Source organism: Netta rufina, assembly GCF_964035555.1.
Source record: "Netta rufina genome assembly, chromosome: 14".
NCBI lineage: Eukaryota > Metazoa > Chordata > Aves > Anseriformes > Anatidae > Netta > Netta rufina.
The window spans coordinates 11,701,837-11,727,889 of record NC_140137.1 but is presented as its reverse complement, the minus strand read 5'-3'; the positions used below and the strand labels follow the sequence as shown (position 1 = coordinate 11,727,889).

The window sequence follows — 26,053 nt, the reverse complement described above, 5'->3', positions numbered from 1 at the left end:
CAGATGTAATCTGCGCACAGGGGGGAGGCAAATCTCTTTAAAAGCATCTGGAGCTTTAGTGATTTCTTGTGTTCTGGTTTTTCCCCAAAGATCCGAGCCAAGAAGAAACCTACTCCAGTGAAGTATGAAGTTGGGGATCTTGTTTGGGCCAAGTTCAACAGACGCCCATGGTGGCCATGCACAATTTGTCATGACCCAGTGCTGGACTGTCACTCAAAAATGAAAGGTACTGTATCTGCTCAGACACAAAGTGGAGGAGTTCTTCATTAATGGGGGAAAAAAAAAAAAGCTGGCCCTTGAAAGATGCGAAGAAATAGACTGTAGAGTGGAAGAGCTGGGTCTGTAAGGCAGACCTAGAGCAGGGAGGTGACGGGGGAAAAAGGCGCTGAAGCTGGTGGAAGGCACAGGCAGCTGCTGGAGCTGTAGGTTTTGGTTTCCAGGGCATGAGAAGGATGAGTGTCCAGGGTGAGTGCAGGGCAGCGCAGCCTCTTGAAAAAGAGATGCAGAGAGAGGTGAATCAAAGAGGTGAGGGCAGAGGAGTGCAGCGGATGGAAAGGGTGGGCAAACGAAGCTGGGTATATTGGAGTGGTGAGGACACAGAGAGTCAGCCAGGCTTGGGAGGGGAGGCAGGAGAGGCTGTGAAGTGGTGCGTGGGGTCAAGGAGTGTAGCTGCTGAATGCCTGAAGGTGTGATGTGAGTGTGTGGGAGGAAGCGAATATTTTCTTGGCCTTGTTTGGCACGGGGAAGCAGGGGGCTGTTTATGGGGAACTATCGGAAAAATCTGGTGATGGAACCACATATGTGAATGTTTAGGGCATAGTGTGTTAGGCTAGGAGCTGAGTGCGAGGGGAAGGGATGGAGGGAAATAAGACAGAGCTGCATGTGCCTGAACACGGGGAAGAAGAGGGTAGAGTCAGGAAGGAACGGGGTCTCATGGTCAGGACAGAAGCGCAGATAAGTCATCAAGAGAACAGGAGGGAAGTGATGGTTTGGAAATTGCAGTTTAGTTGAAAGCTCTCACGTTGCTTTTAGTATTATGCTAGCTGCATGGGGGAGACTGCCACAAATGGAAAGGTTATTTATTCTGGGTTTTCCCTTCTGGTTCGTTTCGTTCTGTGGGTAACCAGAAACCCCTTGAAATGGTGCTGTCTGCCACTGACAGCTCTGTGGCCCTCACCAGCCAAAGAACCACGTGCTGAGAGTGAGGAGACTTTTATTCTAGTGACCACGGGCTCAGAGCCACCTGCTATCTCTCTAGAGACATGAAGTGGCCTTTTCTACATTGTGCTCACATCGTCCACAAGTGTGGTTGCTGTAGTCTTAGTTGCCATTTCTCCACCTTCCTCTTCCTCCTTTGGGAGGCATTCATCTGGTTCTGGGTAATCCTGAACGTGCAGATTTAAATAGTCCCTTCTGAGCTCTCAAATTCCTGTCAAAGATGGTGTCTGAATCCATCCCCATTGTCCTCTGTCCCCCACCCCCAACGAAATTATGGACAGGATTTAATTTATATAGCTGTCCAGCAACCCCCTCAGCCTGTGTATGGCAATTTCTAATAAAGGAAGGAAACATGCTATTAACAAATTCCAGCAAGATCCAATCTCCAGCTACACGAGAGACTCTCCCGTCATGTTTTATCCATGTTCACATCAAGAGAACTCTGGGGAAAACTGCATTTTCCAGTTGTGGTTTCGTGTAATCTATTCATCTCACCTCCCCGAGGGGAGGAACGGCAGAGCAGGTGGATCCGAACTCTGCTGTTCTGGGGCAAAAGGAGCTGCCAGGGCTCTGCGAGCACCATAGGAAGCACAGTCCTCCTGCCTCAGCTCTCTCCCGTTGTCATGGGAACCAGCCCTTCAAAACAAGGCAGGTTGCTTCAAACTCATCACTTGTGCAGAAAGCTCTTCTCTTGGTTCGAGGCACGGTATTTCGCTTCCAGCACTTCCCCTTTCTCAGCAAGCTGAACGATGTAGAGATTTTTGGAGCTGGAAAACCGAGGCTCAGTGGCTTGAGTCCCATTCCTGTAGATGGGATGGACTACATCTGTCATCCCTGTCCTCGGATTGATTTTTTTTCCCCCAGTCAGCATTTGTCATCCTCTGTATGTTCTTGGTCAGAAGCTTAATTTTGGCATCGCTGAACGCCAGGCTGCTGGTGCTGCGTTGGCGCTCCTGGAAGAGGCAGCACAAACAAAGCGGGCTGCAGAGTTTAGGCTACGTGTTCAGGCAGCGAAGGTATTCCCAGGACAGCAGGAAACACTCCGCAGTGAAATGCAGGGAAAAGTTTATATCCCTCGTTCAAGCCTCATTTGCTTTGTTCTGATGCCTGTAGCCTGTCCTTTTTTGCCAGCACACCTAATTCTGGTTCTATTCTGAAGTGTATCGTGCCTGTTCAGTGCTCTTGCACAGAAAACGTCTTTGAAAAAATCCTCAAGTGGTTGTGATTGTGCTCTCAAGTTTTTCTTCTCTTGTTCTGCACCTTAGTGCCCACAGTGTTGAAATACTCGTCACAACTGGCGCTTTGTCCCCACGCACCCACTCCACGTGGAGTGTGTGTGCGTGTCCGTGGCTGACTTAAATGCTGCTCTTCGTATTTCACGTCCAGAAGAAGGGTTTGTTAACAAAGCGTTGAGCAAGATGGGGTGTGTTGTGCTTGGGGAGGTATGACCTGCATGAGCAAATCCTCTCCAAAAGGATCTTATTTCTGGGTATTGCGGGTGCACCGTTGTCTTTTCCTGATGGTCAGATGGACTGGGCTGTTTAATTATTAATTGGGGAGAAGCACGAGGAAGTGGCTTGCTTAGTATGTTACCTCTCTCAAGGAAAAACAAAACAGAAACACAAAACAACCTTTGGCTATTTTTCAGAATTGTTTTACAGTCAATCTCTGTAGTTGCAGCTCTAGGGAGACAGATATTTTAGACCTGTTATTCACTGTAATAAAAAAAAATAAATGCAGAAATGCAGAGTAGCAACACAGAAAATAGACAGCAGGGCTCGTCGGGGTCTCCCCGAGTTCTGACTGGGAATTGCTAGAGCCAGCATTCAGGTGGGAATGTTATTAAGCAGAAGGTGTGGAAAAATGTCAGATTGCTGCTGATTTCTGTGATTCTTGTTGTGCATCTTTATTCTGTTATGTGCAAGGGGTTAATTCTGTTAAATTGTCCAAAATAGTTTCCAATCGGAGACCATACCGAGAGTACTATGTGGATGCCTTAGGAGAACCTTCCGAGAAAGCCTGGGTGGCTGGCAAAGCCATTGTCCTCTTTGAAGGAAGACACCAGTTTGAAGAGCTGCCTATTCTGCGGAGAAGAGGAAAGCAGAAAGAAAAAGGCTACAAACATAAGGTGAAAGATCTGTTTTCTCTAACACGATTTTGATTCCTCGAATGTGCACAATGAAAAGTAGTCCTTTGTGTCTGCAGGTGTACTTTGACAGCTTGCTTTTGTGGCAGGGACTGCAGCAACGGGGCCAGGAAAGAAGTGATTCTCTGCATCTGCCTAACAAGCGTGGTTTATAAGCTGCTGGGAGTCTCTGGGCCCCCTTTTATGTTTATGTCAGGGTGTGCCCACTGCTTTTGTGGCCCTGCAGAGCTCTGAGAGGCAGAGGAGTCAGGTCCCCGTCAGTACGAGAGCTGTAGCAGCGTAGCCCTCTCCTGATGCCAATTACAGCGCGCTTTTAAAGAACTTCCTGTGCTCTCGGGCAGCCTCTTTTGGCTGATCTGAAGTCGAGCTGGAGTCACATACTTGAGCGAGATTACTGACTGAGATAAAGCGGGGGGGGGGGGGTTTAGTCCTGCTTCTATAATTCTTGTTATAGAAACCTGGGAGGACTTACCGTGTCACTTGGAAAACAGTGTCAGCGAGCCTGTGGGAATGGATTTTGGGGCTCATTGCGTCATCTCCATTTCCAAACATAACAGCCCTGAGCAGTTGTAGCCAGCGCGATGTAATGTGACACACAAGTCTGGTCTACGTCTTTAGCATCGTGGCTGCAGAAATTAGCTTTTTAGAATTGCTGAAATGAAGTAAACAGGCTACCACGTTACAGTGAGAGCAGGTAGTCGTACTAGGCAATGGTGTCTGTTGTGTGTTTTTTTTTTTTTTTTTTTTTGTTGTTTTTTAAGAGATTTATTAGCAGTTAAGTATTTAACCCGTGGTAGTGCAAAGCCATTGGATTAAATGTGCTCTTGCAGATGTGAGCTCCCTGAGTGTAAGGCTTTCCTTTCTTGTTCCAAGGGTATGCTCAGTAACTTCTCTAACAACTTTGCTACCCGTATTTCCACCTCCCTCATCTAACAACTCATTACTTGCTCCAAAGTAACATTTTTGGCGCTAGGAATTAAAATGTTTCGAGGCTAGAATCTCACCCTGTATGTAAATTGTAGCAGCAGGGTGGCTGCAGCAGAGGGAACTGAATCAGAGCATTTTGCTGCTTTGCTACTGGGCCCTGTAAAACTTTTTTTTTTTTTTTTTCACATCTGCTAAGATAATAATTTATTGCTGTTTTTTTCTTTTTAAGGAAAAAAGTATCAAATTTGAGATGTTCCTCCTGCCATGGAATAGGTTTTGATTTTTAGGAGCAGTTGTGAACCATTTGGTGTTCTGTTGTGCAGCCAAGAACAACATGTGCAGATAAGAATCAGAATAAAAAAGTTTCTTGTTTTTAGATGTTAGCAGAGGTTCCTGTCCAGTATGCTGAGGCTTTATTCTAAGTGTAGAGTTGAAGCTGGGAGAATTACGGATAAAGGATATGTTGAATCTGTTAGATTATATTTTAGGTGTATGTGTCTGGGTCTTATGCTTGTACCAAGGTGAGTTCATGGAGAGGGAAGACTGAATTGTGCCCTGAGCTCAAGGGATGCAGGAACGATCCAGAACAAGAAAAGCAAACGTGTCTGTTCAAATATTCTGAGAAAATGATTTTACAGTTGCATCGAGAGGCCTGTGGGCTGTTACTTTGCATTTCTGTCAGGGATCCATACCATACGCATTCCCTCTGCCTACTGGTGTTTTTGGGGTGTGGTGCGATGCCAGGGTGTTTGGTCCCTGGGAGACCAGTGCTTGTGGTTTTGCTATTTTGGGAATGCACAAGGATTTTTATTGGGCTTGGGAAGAGTGTGGGGTCTTTACCTGGGAGGAGTGTTTTGTATCCTCGAGACACAGTCTCTGGGAATCCATGTTAATTGTCTTAAAGAAGCAAAATGCAGGATTGTCGCTCTGTTCTGCGCCTTGTCTATCTCTATCTCACTTTTATCCTGTTGGTTATCCCCTCATTTTTTTCTTTTTTCTTTTTTCTTTTTTTTTGTCTCCTCCAACATTAAGGTTCCCCAGAGATTTATGGCTAAATGGGAAGTCAGCGTTGGACAGGCAGAAGACATTCTTCTCGGGGGGCCAGAGGATCAAAAGTGCAGCCAGAACTCCAGCGAGCTGGACAGCGAGAAGGAAGTGCAGTCGGAATACTATGCCAATGGCCCTGGAGCCGAAAAGGACAGGCAGCTGAATGGCTGTTTTAAATCCTTGGCGTTTGACTCGAGACACTCAGCCAGTGAAAAAGGAAAATTGCACATTAAGCCACACGTGAAAAAGAGCTCTGACAGCAGAAAGAGGACTAGAGTAAAAAAGAATAGCATGAGAGGAGAAGCTTCCAAGGGAGAAATCAAAGAAAAAATGCCAGAGAGCATAGTTAAAAACATGATGGTTGGGGACCTACCAGATAAACACGCATCTCATGAACTTCGCCGGATTGCGAACAGCCTAACGGCATCCAATAGCGCCAGGGAAAACCATTTGCTCTCCTCCTTTGGAGAAAGACATTTTGAAAAGATGACTTTGAAACCAGACTACGAGAACTGTAAAAGCGGTGCTCTGAAGAACACACTCCAAGGGGATTTGTTTTCCAGCGCATCTTTGGAGAGAGAGAAGAGTTCCCTGGGCATTCTGTGCAGTTCCAAGTTACAAATACACTATTCTGCGTCTGAGGCTGGCATTGAGAAAAAGCAAACGGAGTCAGATTCATCCTCTTCCCTCTCGGATGGTGGGAACAGCGATGTGGATACCATGGACCAAAGTTCAGAGAGAGCCTCTAGCACTCTTGAAGTCAGTGATTCTTCAGATAAGATGGAGAAGGAATTTCCTATGACGTCAAGTGGAAACATTAAACTTTCTATGTATTTTTCTCAGAAGAGCAACAGAAGGGCCAGGAAGAAGTCGTACAGAGATCGCAAACCTCTGGGAGGTTCAGCAACCAGCAGGCTTGATGCTGAATTTGCACATGGGGAGCTTGAAGGAGGCTCCTCTGATGCTGAGATGTCATTGACAGCTCTTGAGCGCTCTTCAGATGTGAGAAATGACAATCTTTCCCTAGCAAACAAACACACTACTCCCCAAAGTGTTTCCAAGGACAACTCCTGGTCTGCTGTTGCAAATCAAACAACCTTAAAACCGAAAAGCGTGAAATTGCCCCGGATCAGGAGCATCAAATGCAAACATAAAGAAAAAGGTTCTGGGTTGGAGCCTTCTCTTGCAGAAGAGGAGGGTGGCATGAAGCGCTGCTCTTCTGATACCAAAGGTTTCTCTGGCCTTCAGAAAGATTCTCTTCTGAGAAGTGGAAAAGTCGATGGTCAGAAACTGTTAAACAACGTGCACGAGAAACCCAGGGATTCTGCTGAAATAGAAACGGCCGTGGTGAAACACGTCTTGTCGGAGCTGAAGGAGCTCTCTTACCGGTCAATGAATGATGATGCGAGTGACTCTGGCACTCCAAAGGCCACAGTACCTTTACTTTTCTCTTCCGCCTCTGGTCACGGTCGTTTGCCCATTGAGCCAAATTACAGATTCAGCACCTTGTTAATGATGTTGAAGGATATTCACGACAGTAAGGCAAAAGAGCAGCAGCTGATGACTGGTCAGAACATAGTCCCGTATCGAAATACCAGCACAGCCGATGGTTCTGGAAGCAATTCTGCGAGTGGTCTGACATCCTTGTCTATTGTAGGTCCCCCGTATAAAATAGAAAAAAATGGAGATTGTGTCCAGGAAACGGTCAATGCGAACTCCAGTATAAGCAACTCCTCCTTTTCACGCAATCCTCCAGCCAAGTTAACAGGGATTGGTACTAGTAAGAGGGAGCCTGCGAATACTGCTGTTTCTGGGACAAATGGCACAAATTGCGTGTCCAAACGCAACTGTTCAAAATCTAAGCAGTCATCAAAGCTTGGAGATAAGACAGTTTCAAACAGAAAGGACTTAAAACCAGGAGGGCCAAGTAAGTTGTTAAGTCGGTTATCCAGAGATTCAGGAGAACATGCATTCCGCGTTCACGGTTCGGTTACCAGTCCTCTAGGTAATGAAGCAGAAGATACTGGGAGGAAAGAGTCTGTTGATTTAACAGAACATTCAACTGATGAAGACTCTGCTTGTTTATCTGATGACAATTTAGGTCGTATTGGAAGGAGACCTGAAGCTGGTAGAAATACTGAGAGCTGCACTTCTGCTGAAAATGGGGAGAGTCCAGACTTGGATTCAGAGGCAAATAGTGAGAGCTCTCTTGGTGATGAGGCTAATGATATAAATCATGTAGCACCCAAAAAGCGATGGCAGCGTTTTAACCAAAGCAGTGCTAGATCTAATAAGCACATCAGTAGATCTAGGGAACAAGGAAACTTGGCGAGTGCCTTTGGCCTGAATTCTCATGGCTTTTCACTGAAGGGAAATGAGTGCTTGGGACGTAGGCATTCCCCTCATTCAAAGGTGCTTGAGGGAGACCTAACAGGTCAGGACTATGAGAATCGTTTAGACTTAGTTGAGAAACGTTTGAATGTATGTGGTAAGCCAAACAACAGTGTGATGGACTCAGAAACAGAGCTTGGCAACTTTGCTCCCCAGTCTGAATTCTCTGCACAAGGTAAGGGAGCTGGACTTGCGCCAGAGTGTGTATTTATGCATTTTATAATTTTTCATTTAAAGCATAAGATGCAGATTTTTGGGCTGTTTGACAACATGGAGGCGTGTATATATCTGTGAGCTGAAGAACAAGTGTTGTGTTGTTTTTGGGTTCTCTGTCAGCACGGAGAACAAAGAAGCTGGTGTGACTTTAGGATTTTGCTTAGCTTTTGGTTAGAAAGCTTACATGTTTAACAAATGATTAGTTCCTGTACAGTGAAAGATAAAACGTTGATCTTTCCAAACTTAGGATTTTTATCCTTTAACTTAACACCTTCATACCATCTCCCTTAGTTACGTGCTTGGTCTTAGCTGGATAAATAGCTCTAGAAAGTTGTAGGAAATGGATCATAAAAAGATCTCTCTCCTTCCCCCCTTTTTTCACTTCATGCTGTTTGACTTAGGACAAGTCAAAGAGACTATGTCTATAGTGTTTCATCAAGACAATGTCTTGTTTATTTTTATTTCAGTGTGAGGTTTATTAGTTGCTAATAATGAATCGGGGAACTGCACAGATTTCCTAATTCACAACATTTGTGGGGCTGCCTGAGGGATAAAAATAAAAGGGAGAAGATAGGATGGGAAAGTTGCCAGGGAGTCTGGGAGGAGGTGGGTCTGGAATATGGCATGTGGAAGTAAGGCAGCCTCGTCCAAAGGGAGGTCAGCTCGGAAGAAGGATGCTTCAGGGCACCACAGCCCTGCCTCTCCCACAGGGATCTGGGCAAATTTCTTATGAATAGCTAAGGTTGGAGGGGGAAAAAGAAAGAGGGGCCCATAGGGTGTGATGCACTGGGTAAAAGTTGTGTTTTGAAACCACAGCAAGCTGAAGCGCTCACTGCCTGCTCTGGCTGTGTGTTTTTGAGGACTGAAATCCTCCCAGAGGAAGCGGAGAGCTGAGCTTTGTGCTGGGATGGGGCTGTGTGGAGAGGCCAGGTTGCAGCCTGAAGCGAGCTCCTGCTTTACGCAAAGACACCACTGGATTCTCTTGGCTTCCTGATGGTTTTGTCATTGAAGCATCCCAGCACCTTGCTAAGCAAGGTGAAGGTGCAAGTCTGCAGAAAGAGGTAGAGAGGAGCTGACACAAGGCAGCAGTGTCGGGAGAACCTGCCCCGTGGGGCAGGCCTGGGGGAGGAGGCCAGAGAGCAGTGCAGGGACAGCGTGTGGGCCTGGGTTTGCTTGCAGAAGTGGCAGATCAGCAGCTGTAGTGTAATCTGGTTCCTCTGCCCTCGGTAGCACGCCAGCCTCGAAGCACACCTGAAGTTTTCCTCCAGAAATGTGCTGTAAGGAGGCGCCGGAGCCTCTGTGCGTGAGGAGCTGTCTGGGCTGCTGTGGTGTCCCCAGTGCGGGATGGGCAGGGAGTGGGTGAGTGCTGGAAAAGGTCCGTCAGTGGAAACTGGTCCTGCTTTGTGTTGGAGCAGGCCAGTTATACAGAAAGCAGAGAGAACGGTGCTGGAGGTTAGAGCTGCCACTTAGAGAAGAGAACGGGCTTCCTCTCGTTGCCAGTGCTTTGAGACGATGTGACTAATCCTCCTCCGCAGGCAGACATGTAAGGGGCCACAAAAGATTGCATTCACCACCGTGTAATTTCCACTCAGCTCAAACTATACAAGTCCTCATCATAGCCAAGTGGCAACATCCGGCATCGTTCCGCTGCAAAACTTGTAGTGAGTGGGGTGTCGAGTGAGGAGGGCAGAAATGGTGAGCAAGTAAGGCGGAAATGATGGATGATTGGAAGCATTTGTGACTGAAAATATACAAATAATATCTCTTTAAAGTATGTCATTTGCCATTGCCAATCAGACTGCGTATAGGATTTTTGTACAGGGTTCACTTCAAGGGGAAAAAAGTGCAGTGTACCCTTCCTGGTACAGCACTGTGTGCCCTGCTGGGTGGCTGTGAGGCTCAGGAGTCACCTGGTAAAGGTGCTCAGCCTGGAGCTGGGTATGTGCTGCAATGTGGGTCTCACTTAGACACCTGTGCAGAGGGTTAATAGCAGCTGAGAATAGTTGTGTTTGGGGAAAAAAAAAAAAAAGTTCATTTCTTCTCTTTTGGCCAAGTTTGACACTTCTGTGCTTGTTTAACCACAAAGCCCCAGTGAAGTGTAGCAGTCTCGTCCAACATCCCTTGTTGCACTGGAATGCTTTTCCGTGAAACGTGTCTGGACAAAGAAGAAAAACCCACCTTCCAGCCGGGAAGAGGAGTAAAGAACAGCATGTTTAGTGTTTGTTCATAAGCTCCCAGGAGACCACAAACGTTCCTGTGACTAGAACTGCTGTGATGATTACTCCAGAAACTAGTGAAGGGGAAAGTCCGAGGTATTTGAGAAAGTGAGAAAGTGACAGAAACTTGCACCGTCTTGCTTGTGCAGCTTGCTGAGTAGAGATTGCTGAGTACGATGGTATCAGAGCTCTCCTCCGGAGCTTGCTGTGAGCTGGGTGTTGTGAGAGTGAGCAGTGAGGTTGGTACCAGGGAAATCCCGACTGCCAGGCTTTTCCCTTGTGACGCTGTTGTGCAAGTGTAAAGAAAAAGGCATCCGAGCCTTTGAGCAGCTCGCAGTCTCTGGGGAGGATGAGTTGCTCCCTCATCATCCTGGTCTCGGTGTAGAACGTATTGTGGGGAGGCAAAGGGAATAAACAGGCTGGCAGAGGCAGCTGGGGAATGCAGGGTTCTTGAAACCTATGAGAAGATGGGCTGGGGAGGAGGCGAAGAGAAGGAGTCAGGCTGGTGGCTGAGCGGTGTTAGGGAAAGCAGAGCTTTCCTGTGTCCCTGCGCTTAAACCCGAGGGAGTTTGGTTAACAGGAAAAGTAGAGAGAGTCTGAGCTTCTAACAGGTGTTAGGTTTCGTAAGAGTACTGCGTGAAGGATAAATGTCGATTGTTTAAGATGTTGGATGAAATTCCTAGGAGCCTCTCAGTCAGATAGCTAATGTTTAATTTCTCACCTGAAGTGCCTGAAGGCCTTAAAAATCTCACTCGTTATGTCAGGCTTCTGGAAACGCGAAGCTCCAAATGATAAGGCAGTATCAAAGAGAAAGAAGTACTGGGGCTCTTCCACATGGAGCCTGCAGAAGAGAAAAGGCAGGAGCAGCTATTGCCTGCAGATCTTGAGGAGACTTTGTCTTGTAATCTTCTCAGAAACACAGTCTTGAAGCTGCTTTCCTTTTTCTTAGTACATTCAGAGAGGAAACGCCTTAGAAAGCCAAGTAAACGGCTTCTGGAATATGCAGAAGAATATGATCACTTATTTGCACCCAAGAAAAAGTCAAAGAAAGTCCAGGAGCAGTTGCAAAAGGTAGGTTAAGGCAAATGTGCTCTTCGTGTCTCGTGCTTTTGGGCTCCAGTTCACGTGCTTTTGCTGTGTTCTTGCTTGCTGAGCGTCCTTGCTGTCTACAAGGCTGTGCAGGGCAAATGTTTTCACCACCGTGTTTCACTACGCTAGGTGAACTCTGTGGCGAGGTCTGAATTTGAAGGAGGTCTTCCTGCACAGTGCAGTCCTGACAGAGACACCCAGCGGGGGCCGAGCCCTTTGATTTCAACTCCATCTTCAACCAAAGAGTCCCCTCCCATTCTTGAAGCAGAGTGCTCCTTCTCAGAACTAGGATCCCATTCCACTGATCCCACTCACCAACTTCTAGAAGGACCTTCTGATTTTCCAGAGCTCGTGCTATCTTCCTCAGATGTTTCTGAAGTTTCTGCTTCTCCAGATGCAGAGGAGAGATTCCTGAAATCGGGTAAGTGGGAGGTTGTGTGATTCTGCTCCCGTAAGCGAATGTGTCACAAGTTCAGTGGAAATGTTGCTTCAGTCCAAGTTGAAAGGTTAGTAACTGCTGATCTGTTTGGTTATTGGTTTGTTTATTGTGCTTTGATTCATTCAGAGACTACTACTGGTGCTGGGAAGGGAGAGGGCAGGTGAAGTGTGTTACACAGCGAGGTGCCTGATTATCTTCTGCTTTTACTGTTCTGTGTAAAGATGTGACCAGGGTCAAGGCCCTGGTGTTCTGGCTTTGTAAACATGTAGAGAATGCTGTTTCTGTTGGTGTGTATATTTTCCTAAAGTGTTTTGTTTATAGAAACAGTAAATGGTGTGTATATACACACATTTAATAAATATAATAAATATAAATGTGTATCATAATAAACCAAGTGTGTAGAGAGAGGTATAGTCACTGAGAGGTCAGTTAGCCTGCTATTTCTGGGACCAGGGTGCTGTGGGTGTCAGATGGAAATGGAAAGATGGCAATGATTAAAGGAAGGAAAACCGGGAATGTGCACCTGAGGCTGGATGTGCAGGAGAACAGCACACAGCGGAGCCAACATCCAGCATGCAGGGGTTGCATTTCTCTTCCCACTTGTGAGAAAGCTCGCGTCTTGCTAAGCACACAGCGCCCAAGCTGTGGGCAGAGGCTTGCCTTGAACGATGACGTGTTGTCCTCCGTTAGGTGTCTGATGTCTCTGGTATCTGTGCAGAGGCGTGTGCCGTAGGAAGGACATAGCCAAGGCTGATGAAAGAAGCAGATGAACAGGGTAGGGTGGGTAGTAGGCCGTTTCTCTGGAGTGTCTTGCACTCATAGCATCACAATTTCCTGGTCATTGTAAGTTTTTACTGTTGCCCACATCTAGCAACTTGTTGTTCCCAAGGGCCAGCAAAAAGCTTAGCAAGAAGACAATGCAGCTTTCAGCTACTTTGCTTGAGTCGTCTCTTAACAGGTGGTTTTAACTGGGAGCATGGCCTTTAGCCTGTTTACTCTATGCAGCAAGAGCACTGGTGAGAGTGGTGTGGGAGGAAGCGCGGCTGGATCTGTCAGTGGGTAGGATTGGATTCTTCTGGAATCATCTTCTGGAAGGAGGTCCAAATGGAGGTCCGTTTTTATGTAAAGTGTGCAGGTAATTGGCATTCTTGCACAAGGAGCTTGTGATACAAAAGATGAGGTGAATTGGATTGGTTTGAACTGTTGGCTGGTATTTGCTTAATGGTCGTAGTGTGACTGAAATTAAGAAAATTTGCATTTATCTAACGAGAAGGACTTTATTGCAGGAAACTTTGAGAGCAAACGTCAAAGGAAGCCCACTAAAAAGCTCTTGGAATCCAATGATTTGGACACTGCCTTTATGCCAAAGAAGGAGGAGTGGACTCCCCCAAAGAAGGTATTTTTCCTTCCAGTGCTTTTGAAAGTCTGATAGAAAATGAGCCCAGACACCAGAGCCCGCTGAATGAGAGGCAGGCACAGTGCAATGGGCTGTGGTTTTTGTTGGCTGGGGCCCAGGAGTGAGGGTCCACCCTTCCCAAAGGTGCTGGTTGCTGTGTTATGATGAAGAAATCTGCTAAATACAGAGGTGTTCCCCACCCCTCCCCACTTGTAATGAGGACTAGAGAATTTTTGGCTGTAAAGTCTCCGCTCTCCATTGATTCCTATGGAAAAATGAGTCATCTGGATACTGGTTGGGAAGGTGTGAACAGAAATGTTCTGGGCAGAGCTTTTCTGTCACAGGGAATCCCTGTTATGTTACGGTGTAACTCGAGCTTGGACCAAGGCTTTCTCCTTTTCTGTCAGATTTCCTCTGAATAGTATTTCCTTTGTTACACTCCCAACTGGGCTGGCACATGGTAAGTAAGTGCAGAACTTGTAGCTGGATGGAGGTTTGAGTTGTATCACATACGGTTTGCAGTGCTTGATGCAGTTAAGCAGAAAATAGCAGCATTTTCTTTTTAAAATACTCAATATTCAGTAGCATCATTTGGGGAAAAAAAAAAAAGACCAGAGTTATGTCAGGCATTGCACATGCACAAGACCTGTAGTTGTTTCTCAGGTGAATTAATAAGTGTTGTTGTTTTTCTTGTTCTCTCTGTGGCACAGTCAGCATGGTTGCAGTAATGCAGAAGCCAGCGTGTAATTCAGTCTTAGGCTCCATAACAAATGTGAAACCAGGAGTGTATTCCCAGCAGCTTACGGGGTGTTAGCAGCCTTTTTGGGAGAGCTCAGGAAAGAGCGGGGGATGCTGGTGAACATGAGGCTGGTCAGTCTCTGTGCAAGGAGGAATGCCTTTTCTATGTGGGATCTATCAGACACAAACCAAGTGTCGTCTTGTAATGCTGATAATCATTGATGAATTCATGATCTGAAATGAGAATTGCAGTCCCTTGTAAAAGGCTGAGGAACGTGCATCTCTGATTTGCCTCTGCTGAATTGTCTCTTGTGTATTTGTAGGGCACTGGTCCTTCGGAGAGCGACAGCTCTGAACTGTACTCGCCAGCCCACTTCTCGGACCTGGGAGAAGGTAAGTGAAGACAGGGCAGCAGGGGTAGACTGATGCCATGTGGATCAGTGCCCGTGGCTTTAGAGAGAGCTGTGTGTGTAGGGGCTTACGTGTCTTAGGAAGGCTCTTAGAAAGTACTGCTGAGGCAGTGGCGGAAGAAACAGGTACAGCAATTGCTTGTGAAAGGTGTCATTATATCTTTGACTTCCTTAGGGAAAGTGGAGGTGTTAGCTTCATATTTCCACTGGAAGATATTAAATTTTCATTCTTACTTTGAGTGGTTGAAGGAAACTCATCACCCCAGGTGCTGTGCCACTGCACGTTTTGCCTGATGGCGTGCTGTGCCCAGGCTCAACAGTGGTGTTCCATGGAGGATTGTGCAGTTGCACTGCGTTCCCTCCCCCATGGGCCTTTATATTAATCACATTGGTGTCAACATGAGATTTCTGTTTCATGGTGGTGGGAGGAGATAATTATCAGCATTTCAATAGCAATGATGGCTTTGTGTTGGTAGCACTTCCTTTTTGTCTGGGGGGCTGTCTCAGGATAAGTCAGTAAGGATATTCCTCAGCTCAGCGAAAGAATTCAGACTGAGAATTCAGGGTGGGTCAGTGTTGTCCAGGTCCTCTGATGGCTGCAGGACAAAGGACAGACTGCCTTGGAGGCAGGCTTGCATCGCCCCAGGCCATGTGCCTTCCAAAACAATGGCAACCAGCCTGAAGCAGTCAGAGTGTAGAAGCTGATGGTGGGCCTGCAGAAAGCAGGCAGATTGTGATTTTTGCATTTTTCTTGAATGGTCTTTGTCACATCCCAGCTCCTGAAAAGGTCTTGGAGAAGCAACGGAAGCGGAAGAGACAGCGCCATCCCTCTGTTGCAATGCATTCCAAGAAGGAGAAAAACGGGGAAGGGCTGGGGGAGACCCCACATTCTGAGGTACTCTCGGGTTTTCCTACACTCTCTCATCCCTGTAACCTCTCTGCTACTTCTCAGGGTGCTGTGCAGAGCCTAGGCCAAGTAGTCTTTGGCTGGCTGAATGAGATCGGTGTGTCAGATGGGACTTTGTGCCCCTGATGCAGTTGCATGAGCTGGGGTTGAAGCTGAAGGTATCACCTTGATTAAGTAACTATTTTGTGATGGCTGCTTAACTTGGGCTCAATTTTTAAGCTGCTATTCAGCTAATTCTCCAGGAGAGAGTCTGTTCTGATCTGACAGGACCAGGGTTAGCCTGGCATCTTGCTTTGCACCTCAGAAGACCTAATTGCTGTAAAAGGTCTTGTCTTCTGGTGTGGGTATCTTGCCGTTTTACACACCAGTATGAAACACAAGCACTGGATTGTGGACTTCAACCCCTTCTTGCACTTGCCCTGCTTGCTAGGGTGAGCTAAGAGCTGCATCGGAGGGCTTGGGGGGAGGATGGGACGGGGGACTGTCTGTGTCTGCTCGTAGGAGCCTCTGATTACATTCTGCCATCCAGCAGAAAGGGATAATTGGGGCAACTCCCTTCTACTGCATCCTAGCAGAGCTGGCATACAAATATCTCTGACAAGCACGTTTTGCCTTTTAGGAGTGAGCCAGGTATCACCAAGTGTAGGGGAAGCAAGACTTTTCCTGAGAGAGGCGGGACACCTCCGGGCCTCTCTCAGCATCGCCTCTCACTTCCAGTGGCCCAGGTTCAGCAGCAGGCTGTTCTGTCAGGATAGTCAGTATGTATTTCAGGAGCCAATTATAGACATATATTGTTATATTTGTTGTTGTTATACAGCTTCCAGCAGAGCACAAACGTCACACCAGTTGTCTGAGCAGTGCCAGCTACCCTGCTGTCTGCTGCTACTGCTGTTTGAAAAGCATTTCTGACGGGGGTGATAAAGTTTGGGGTAATACCTCAGGGCCCTGCAAGCCTTCCCGTGCTGCTTGAAGAGCACTGGTCACTTGTTTCTGAAGTGTGCTCACCTGGAATCATGTTTCAAAGAAGCCTGTACAAATATCTTTGCCAATGCTGGGGGGTAGTTAACACTGTCTGCTGTTAGGCACCCTGTAAGAGGCCGGCTCAGTTCAGAGCCAGCAAATTCTCTGCACACCTTTTGTAGCGAAGAAGTGAGGGGGCAGTTCAGAGCAGCAGGGTAGCCAGGCCACGGCTCTGAATGCCACGCTCACTGCAGAGAAGTCCAGGGAGTCTTAACTGCCTCCAGCCTTAGACGTACATCTGTGTTGGGTACCTGAAGTCATGTAACACCAACACTCGGCACCTTTTCCCAGCATTCATTTTCATGATTGTGTCTCTGGAGCCAGTGTGGGGAGTGTTCACCCCTTGGCTTAGGAGAGTGCATAGGTGAGTATTGGGGTGCTGTGGAGATGCAATTACACTTCCACTTGGAATTCAAACCACACTGGTCCCTAAACGACCGTCCACACACCTGGCAAGGAACCTCACTTTCTCCTGAATGCTGCTAGAAGAAATACGTGTTCTGATGGTGCAGCACAGTGAAGCCTTGGATCCAGCTGCTTTCAGAGGGCAGAGGAAAGTCTGTCTACCTGGGCTGAACCGGGCAGTTTTCTCTGCCCTTGCCTGTCTGTGGAGCCAGGAATGCAAGTTGGCAACATCCGGGCAGCAAGAGACCAAGAGAACAGGATGGAAAATACTGTTGAAGTGGTGGTCAAGGTTGTGTGTCAAGGTCAGGCTGTGCCAAAGAACAGGCCAGGCTTTTATGCCAGATACGACAGCAGAAATAGCTCTGGAAGAAGACCCAAGATGAGACCTGCCCTCTGTAGGAGGTATGTAGCTTCACAGTGCTCACATTGGGTAGGGGAAAGAGTGGGAACAGTGTGACAGGTTCTTCTGAGTGATGGATGGTGATCTCCCTTCTCCCTGTTCGCAGAGCACAAATACCAGGCCTTGCCCATCCTGCCCAGTTCTGACATCCCACTCCTGGTGTGTTTCTGGGAGGACTGATTAAGAAATAAGGCTAAGGTCCCTGACATGTTAAATGTACGGGTTGGCCAGGTATTTGTGGAACTAAATAGGATGGCTTGAGGCTGAAAAGATGAGGGTTGTAGCATGCTCTGCCACACTGGGCTGTCTGGGGCCAGTTGTTAAGATCCTTGCGAATAGCAAATATTTTCAGCTCTGAGGGTTGCTGGTTCATGTTATGTAACTCGAGGTGCCTTTCAGTCTGTCATTCCATTGACACGTGAAACATGGCCTGGGTTCATAACAAGCAGTCCTGGCAGCCATGGTAGAAAGCAGCCAGAAGGATGGACCAGTTCTGAATCCCTCATACTGTTGGCTGTGGCAAATCTGAATGTCTCCTCTGCCTCCTTCCAAAACCACCTAGAAACTAGTGGGAAGCTAGTGCCATTACCCACAGAAGGGGTGGTGGTCGTTAGCCAATTTCCTGTCCCTCTGGAAGGGTCCTCAGTGAGCACAAGAGAGGCCAAACTTACTTTGTGTCTGCAGCACTGACCCCAGCACAAACAGAAGCTGTAGCTGAAGCTGTTTACCCACACGAGTAGCTGATTAACCCTGCTCTTGTTCTTCCTTACAGTGACCCCTGCAACCCTGAGGTCACTGCTGAGCTGAGCAGAAGAGGGAGCACCTATGTAGGAATTAGGAGGACCTGAGCTGTAACCAGTCCCTGGGATGCTGGTCCCTGGTGCTGCTCCTGGAGAATTCCAGGAGCCAAATCAAGTGGCTGAGCCAGCGGGCTGTCTTGTGGCAGACTGCGCCCTTCCTAGCAGAAATTCCTAGCAGGAGCAGAAGTACCTAGGTAGCACTTCAGATGCCATTGTGTGTAGAGGCAAAGGCGGCTGTTGTGTTGTTAGCAAGTGGTTTTACCAGAGCTGTAGACCTTTTCCTTCCCCTTCCACCTGCCAGGGCTAGGATGGCAGCAAGTGACGTGCTCCTTCACAGAATTCCTGAGGGCTGCATCACTGCCAGCCTTCCGGCATGTCTGTAACGATGGTGTGTAAGGTGTACGCTGGACGTGTGATTGGCACTAGTTTGTAGCTGGGAGTTTTCTTGTTTTGTGCTCAATAAAGCGAACTTACACCACTCATGTTTGTATTGTGTGCTTTAATACGCTGTCAGTGCATCATTGGTCCACGTGGTTTGAAAAGGTTCCCAAGTGAAAACATGCCGATGGATTCAAGGACTGAAAAATCAAGCAAAAGAAGCATCGTTACCTGACAAGAATACCAGCTCCATGTTCTTCCATCTTAAGGACATAAAGCTTCCCCAGCGTGTGTTTTGCCCAGACTAATAATGTGCTCAGAGTGTTCAGCTGAGCCTGCAAGCTTTAGTGGCACCACAGCTCAGATGAGGATGGTATTCTCATGGATAGAAAGTGGTGCAAAGATCCCTCTCGTCATTAGTTGTCCACCTGGCATTGAGCAGGCTCCAGGGTATGAGTGGTGGTTGCTGCTCTTGCTAGGAGTTTGAATTCCTAACAAGGTCTTTGAAGTGCAGGTTTTTTTTTTTCAGGGCATGCAGGCTTTTTGACCCAAGGAGGATCTTGGATCAAAAAGCCACTGTAGCTATGCACTGAGATCACTCAGCTGTCTCCAGTGAGTTGGGATTTAAAAACAAACAAACAAAAATTTCACTCTTTTATTTGCATTTCTAGTACAAGCAGACATCAGCACACAGGATGCTTCTCTGGCATTGGTGGGCATGATTTTCAGACTATGCAAACCTGCCTGATATGTTTCTATGAATACTGTTCTTCCCCAGCTGTGACTTTCTTTCCTCAAAGAGGGTTATGCACAGAAAAATAGTTTTGTTCATTGTGTATTTCAAATGATCTAACGAACTAAAGAGCTTTTCCTTTCCTTTATTGCAAGTCTTTTGGTAGAACCATGTGGGGGGCGTTCTCTCCAGGGTGGGTAGCACTGACTGCCAAACTTGTATGTGCTCGATGGCTGAATGTGTAGTTTGCAAGGCAGTGTCCTGTCTTGCAAGGCTGTGTAGGATACACGGCCCTAATTTTGAATTTCTTTTTAAAGGGGGAGACATCGGGTCATGGGACTGCTACAAGCCCTAAAGAGGGAAATGAAGAGGGGTCTGAGAATGACCATGGAGTGCCTTCATCCAAAAAGATACAGGGGGAGCGTGGAGGAGGAGCAGCTCTCAAGGAGAATGTGTGCCAGGTAGTGTCCTTGAGGAGACCTCTTTGAAACTTCAGTACTCCCAGGGATTTTCCATGTGAGTGCTGACATGCCCTCGTGCCCCCAGCTAAGTCCGGGTGGCCTCAAGGTGCACGCTACTGAAATAACCAGCTTCTTGTGCTCTTTGAGGGGCTGTGTGGTTCTGAGGGCTTTGACAGCCCTTTAACCAGTAGCGTTCTGAATCGAGCCTTTCCTGTGTGATTGCCTCATCCTAAAGTTTAAGGATGTTGGGGAGATGTGACCGACTTACAATTCCTTTTAGCTGGTGCGTTGTAGCGGGGACGGGACAGCAAATGGCAGCGGTGATGCACAAACCACATGAACTTACCAACACAAGGCAAACTAACCTTTTTTTTTTCTGCAGGAATCTCTGCTGGCAGCTGCGCTCAGCATGCAGAGCATTGCTGTCCAGGATGAGTTGGGGAAGGGATTGCTCAGAGCTCACAGTGTGCTTCCTTCCCCTGCAGATCTGCGAGAAGCCAGGGGAATTGCTGCTGTGTGAGGCGCAGTGCTGTGGTGCTTTCCACCTGCAGTGCCTTGGGCTCTCTGAGATGCCAACGGGCAAATTCATCTGCAACGAGTGTTCCACAGGTACAGCAGCTTCCCTGAGCACAGAAGGGCAGAGCGTTTCCTGCCTGCCTACCTGGGGCTTCCTTTGCTGAAGCTCTATGCCAGCAGCAGGGCCACTAACTGCCTGTCAGTCCTTTGGTGACTGGTTTGATTATCCTTTCCTAATCAATCTTACTGTTGATTCAGGCACGTGGGGTGGGGATGAGAAAGTGAAATTCTTATCTGGTGGAGAAGGGTGGCAAGGTAGATGCATCCAAAGGAGGCTGAGTATGGCTCTTGATTTGTTTTTCTTTTTTTCCCCAGCCTGCAATCACAGCTATGGTCATTTTTTATTTTTTTTTTTGTCTGGACTTACATTGCAGCTGTAAGCAAAAGCCTGCTGCAGACTTGTGCTCTGCGCTGTGTACAGCAGCAGGCTGGGAAGTCGTGCTGTGCTGCCACGCAGCCTGGCAGAAGCGACAGGTTTTCGTGTAGCCTTTCTGTATGACTGGTGTTCCGTCTGCTGCTCTTTCTCCAGGAGTCCATACCTGCTTTGTGTGCAAGAGCTGCGGGGAAGATGTGAAACGGTGCTTGCTGCCGCTCTGTGGGAAGTATTACCATGAAGAATGCATACAGAAATACCCGCCCACAGTCATGCAGAACAAGGGTTTCCGATGCTCTCTGCACATATGCATGACTTGTCATGCTGCTAACCCAGCAAACATCTCTGCGTCTAAAGGTACCGAAATCTTCCGGTGTGGTCCCGGGGAGGCAGGCAGAAGCCTTTTCTTTGTTTTCCTGGTCCACTAGTTCTCGATGCTGTTTTCCTGTCCTCACCACAGTGCTTGCTGTAGCGTTTGCTTCTCTCGGGGGAGCTGAAGGGGTGGTGTCCGTGCGTGAGGTCGCTGCTCATCAGCACTCCTGATGGCCAGGCGCAGCAACTGAAATGTTCGTGTCTGTCCAGACGCTTGGATGCCTGCACGTCTGGCAATATCACATTCTTCTCTGGATTTTTGAAGCCTCTGGAGCTGTGTGGACACTCTTGTCTTTCTTCTTTGTACTTCTCACTATGCCAGGGCTGCAGACAGTGCATCCTTAGCAGTGGCCATTGAGGCAAGGGCATTAGAGAGCAGCACAGTAAAAATTGTGATACTGTTTTTTCTTTCTTCTTTTTTTTTTCTTTAAAATGCAAGCTAATTTTTGTAGTGACACTCTTCACTTAAGCTTCTCAGGCAAATATTTGAGCTGTTTGCTGCAATACCTTGACCTTTATCTCACATGATTAGACTTAAAACTTTAATGTGAGTGCCTTATGTTTGCTTCTAAAACTGCCTGTCTTTAAATCTTTGGTATCTTAAGATGAGTGGCAATAATACCAGCTGTATTTTTGTCCTCAGGCTCTGTGTTACTCTTCTTTCCTTCCACATGTCAGTACTTAGTATGGAAGAAGCTATTAGGTAGCTCATCCCTTCCACACTGAATATTTGCCTTGTGTCCCTCTGGCTGTTGCTTTCCAGTGGTCAGATTTACCTCTTTCTTTCCAACTCTTCTCCTTGTTAAGTCTCCTTTGAGGAACCTAAAAGACGCTGAGAAATCTTGGATGAATTAGGCCTGCAGGCAATTTGAAGTTCTCTGTTTGGGACTTTCAGAGTAAAATCTGATAAAATGGAAGGGCAAGTGTTTTCAGAAGCTATGGGGATTGGTTTCATTACATTCAGTTAAGTACTTGGAACACCCACTCTGTAATTAGTGTCTGAGCTGATTTACTAATTATTTGTGTATGATAGGAAGCAGTCCTAGTCTGTGAACTCTTGAACTGTTTCTGCATATCATGCAGGAGGCTTTTCACCTCTAAATAATATGATTTTCTATTACATTAAATACAAATACAGATCTATTTATATATGTATTTCATTTTACTCATTTTTGATGGTCTGTAGAAATTAAAAGCCAATCTCCATTTCCAAAAATCACCTATGGTTGCTTGTTTTGAGCTCAAATATCAATACAGGCTAATTTGGGGAGGAAATGAAAGCTCAGTTCCCTTTAGAGATTCACCATGTGTCTGCTACGTTCCGATGGCAGGCCGCCTGATGCGCTGCGTGCGGTGCCCGGTAGCGTACCACTCCAATGACTTCTGCCTCGCTGCTGGCTCCGTGGTCCTCGCCTCCAACAGCATCATCTGCCCCAACCACTTCACTGCACGGAGGGGCTGCCGCAACCATGAGCACGTCAACGTCAGCTGGTGCTTTGTCTGCTCGGAAGGTGAGACGGTGCCCACTGGGTGCCCTGCTGTCGAGTGGTGCCCTGACATAAATGACAAAAGAGCAACAAAAGTGCTGTGGGAGGAGATCATTATAGCAGGCAGAAGCTTTGCCTGTGCAGAGGGTGCTGGTGAGAACTGCATAGAACAGGCTGCCTTCCTATGTAATCCAATTTAAGTCCAAATTCAGGCTAGGACTTTTTCAGGATCCTTAGAAGGGTTCTTTGTGCAGCACAGGCAGGGCGTGAGCTGTTGGAAAGGGTTTGCAGAAGAGCATTGTGCCCTTCTCCCAACAGTTTCTGTCTAGAATTGTGTAGTCCAGGGCTTCTGCACAGTGACTTTGATAAATTCCTCCTCCTTTTCTTCGCAGGGGGCAGCCTTTTATGCTGTGAGTCGTGCCCGGCTGCGTTTCACCGTGAGTGTCTAAACATTGAGATGCCAGAGGGAAGCTGGTATTGTAACGATTGCAAGGCAGGCAAAAAGCCACACTACAAGGAAGTAGTCTGGGTGAAAGTTGGGCGCTACAGGTAGGTGAAGGTAGAACAGACTTGTCCCTATCCCCTCTTCACGCAGTAATCCTGGTGATTGAGGGGAAAAGCTGCTTGTCTCTGCAGGGTACAGTGCAGCAGTCTCTGACTTTTTTGCATGCGTGTAGCAGCTGAAGTGCATGCCTTCTTCCTCTAGTAGCCTCTTCTCCCCCGAGCCTTGCTGGTAGCCCTGTTTTTTTTTTTCCCGTGTCTCTATGAAGTGACATGCTTCTGAGGCCATGGGAGGTGGAGAAGTCAAGAGGTTTTGGATGCCTTTCCCTCTGTTGTAGGTGGTGGCCAGCTGAGATTTGCCATCCCAGGACAATTCCTGTCAACATCCAGAAAATGAAACATGACATTGGCGAGTTCCCTGTGCTGTTCTTCGGCTCCAAGGATTACCTGTGGACCCACCAGGCTCGTGTGTTCCCGTACATGGAAGGAGACGTCAGCAGCAAAGACAAGATGGGGAAGGGCGTGGATGGCATATACAAGAAAGGTAATTTGTCTTCATCCGGGGAGGTCTGTGTTCTGTTCCTCTTCGTTCCTGTTTGGAGAAGTGATCTTCTTGTAACAAAGAAAAATACCATTTTAGAGCTAAAGCTGAATTAAATTTGCAGAATGAGCTGTATCTATCATTGTGTACGCCTAGAACTTTTGTGGGTCTCATCTCACAGAGAGGGCCCAAGGGTGTGTGGATTTTGAATGTTCTCTAGCTCTGATGTAGCTCCTCTTTCTGAGCAAGCTGTTGCTCTGTCAGCTTCCCTGTGTCTAGTCCAGTCGCTATCTGTGTATAAAAGTGCATTTGAGAGTTAGGAATTGAAGCTGCCTGACAGCTCTTCCCCAAAACACTCAAAGCTAGCTGACAGCTTGGATGCTGCTTCATCCACAGGCACTGTAACTCCTGTGACTGCCCTGCTGCATTGTCCTGTTCCCCCTGCGACCCTCTGCCTCTAAAAGTATCCTGCCAGGGAGTGTTGCCTGGGGAGCTGTGTGTGCTGGGTGGATGCTGGCAGCCCTCCTCTGTGTGAGCAGGGGGAATTGCTCATAACACACACTGTTATTTCACATAGCTCTTCACGAAGCTGCGGTAAGATTTGAAGAACTGAAGGCACAGAAGGAACTGAGACAGCTTCAGGAAGACAAAAAGAATGACAAGAAACCTCCTCCCTACAAACACATCAAGGTGAGGGCAAGTGAGGGGGGTCAGGTGCAGAAGAGAAGTCCCGAGCTGTCGGTACAGGTGATTTCCAGGTATACAGAAACATTTCTACTGTTTGGGCATCTGGCTACATTTGAAGGTTACTTTGGTCCCCTTGGCATCTTCAGCCATCCACAGAAACGATTCATGTATCTGCAGAGCTGTGTGGAAGCTGAACAGCAGTGATAGAGGTACTCTGCTTTACTGGAACAGATCTGGCCCTCTCCGTGCTGTTCTGTGGCAGCTGTGTGGTGTGAGAGCAGTGTCCCTTCCTTGGGGACTTAAAGGAGAGTGCTGGTACCATCCAGCGTGCTCAAATTCTGCGTGGTACTGGTGGCAAGGCGGGCCTCCAAGGTGGTTTGGGATAGGAGATGGTCAGGGTACAGTGGAGCAGAGGGGAGGGTGGTAACCCGCAGTGGAGTGTGACAGTATCTTTGTTTCATCTCTGCTATTGTGGGGTGGTTTTTTTTTGGTGGTGGTGGTTTTGGTTCTTTTTGTTTTCTCCTTATCAGTTAAACGGAAACACTAGAACAGATATGTGCTGGAACATCATCCTTTTTGCTGCGTTTTGGGGACATCCAGGTTTAGGGCTGTTTTTTGATGTAGAAGTTGAGCACCAATTTTTTCAAGGAATTCCTACGGGATAGAGGCAGTGTGAGAGGAGAGCTAGGGCCAGGCAGGTATATGTGATTGGGGCGTGGGCCAGAGTGATCCGAAACCTAGTGACTCAGGGACTGTGTTCCTCTTTTTCATTGCTTCCTTCTGCTACTTCCCTTTTTTATGTGGCAAACTACGAAAGCTTAATTGATTGCTGGCACTTCTTGTTTATAGCTAGACTTTTGAGGCAGGCAGGTATGTACTGCGTGAGTGTGCTGTGCAGTGTAAAGAACACAGCTGGATGCTGTGGCAGCAGCACGGGCCAGGCACCTCCAGTGGAGGAAATTAGTTTCTCATTCTGGGTATTTTTAAGCCTGTCTCTGACTGCAAAACAAAGGAATTTTGGAAAATGTCTTGAGCCTTTGAAATACACTTTTTATGTAACTAATAATGGTTACAGTCACTAGCCGTGGTAGATCTTTGGAGGTCTGTGTGCAAGCTGTTTGTTTCTGTGAAAGCAAAGGAGACACTTGGCCCGAGAACTCCAAAAACTTGCCAAGGCTTGAGGATGGAATGGACAAAGCTGGCTGTGTCTGCTTCTTTGCTTGACCTTCTAAGGAATTCAGCCCCTCAAGGTCTATCCCAAGGAGTGCTAGTGCAAGAGACTGCCCCCAAAATACAGTTGGGATCCTTCACCACACCAGGATTAGGACTGTGGCTAGTCCAAGAATTTTGCCCTGTTACGGAGCTGGCTCCATATCAACAGAGCCTTGGTGATTAGGGCCATGCCTGCTGGCTGTGCGTGCATGCTGAGGGGCTGATCTTGCTCAGACACTTGTAGTTTGGAGCTGCAAACTGGTATTCTTCCGTCTTCCCTCTGGTGGACAGTCCTAATCTTGTGACTCTTTGTTGAAGTGGTGAGCTAACAGTTTAGGTAAGAGATGGGAAGCAGCAGAGGAGAACATAAAAGCGACAAGGTGAGAGATGGGAGGCAATACTAGGAGAAAGAGAGTGTAGGAGGAGGAGGGGGGACACTGTTAAGAGATTAATCTGAGGGTTCTGCAAGGTTTGCTTTTAAAATTAGAGGGTAAGAGCTTGGCCTGCCTGTGGTAGGCTGCCAGTGCAGAAACTGCTGTGTGAGTGGGACTTGAGAAAGTGTGGGAGGGGGAGGGCTGGATTAGTTTTGCTAAACAATCTCCATATTCTGGGAGAGGAAAGGGACCTGATGGTGTTGCTCGCCTGGGCAAAGAACAGCAAGGAGCTTTTCTTCAGTGTGTCTCCAAAGTCCTGACTCTCTGTTGCCTGCCTTTCAGCGTTCGCTGCCTTTAACCAAAACCAAAGGACCCTGCTCGTGCCAAAGACAAGCCAGTCGCTTCTCCACCTGGTGCTGCACTCTGCTTCCTTCAGGAGCGGTTTTTAGAGAGCTCCTTGGCTTAACTCTGAGCTCCTGTTTGGGCCTTCCAACCCCAACCCTTGTCTGTTTTTTCTTTGATTTACATCTGCAGGAAAGTTAGGGAGCTAACTGCTTGTGGCCTGGTGCGTAGGTAGAGCCACTGTACTCTGT

General features: G+C 47.5%; 1 protein-coding gene across 1 annotated transcript in view; it reads left to right on the top strand.

The window, feature by feature from the left end:
• The window catches only part of NSD1 (nuclear receptor binding SET domain protein 1), a 58,454-nt gene that overhangs the window by 14,808 nt on the left and 17,593 nt on the right, over positions 1 to 26,053 (top strand). Inside the window, 15 exon segments of the mRNA XM_084295303.1 lie at positions 91 to 226; positions 3,174 to 3,346; positions 5,324 to 7,904; positions 11,111 to 11,232; positions 11,380 to 11,671; positions 12,976 to 13,085; positions 14,147 to 14,216; positions 15,010 to 15,128; positions 19,194 to 19,337; positions 19,823 to 19,946; positions 20,443 to 20,643; positions 21,990 to 22,169; positions 22,538 to 22,694; positions 22,985 to 23,190; positions 23,765 to 23,877. Of these exon segments, the coding sequence (XP_084151429.1) occupies positions 91 to 226; positions 3,174 to 3,346; positions 5,324 to 7,904; positions 11,111 to 11,232; positions 11,380 to 11,671; positions 12,976 to 13,085; positions 14,147 to 14,216; positions 15,010 to 15,128; positions 19,194 to 19,337; positions 19,823 to 19,946; positions 20,443 to 20,643; positions 21,990 to 22,169; positions 22,538 to 22,694; positions 22,985 to 23,190; positions 23,765 to 23,877 (4,728 nt within the window).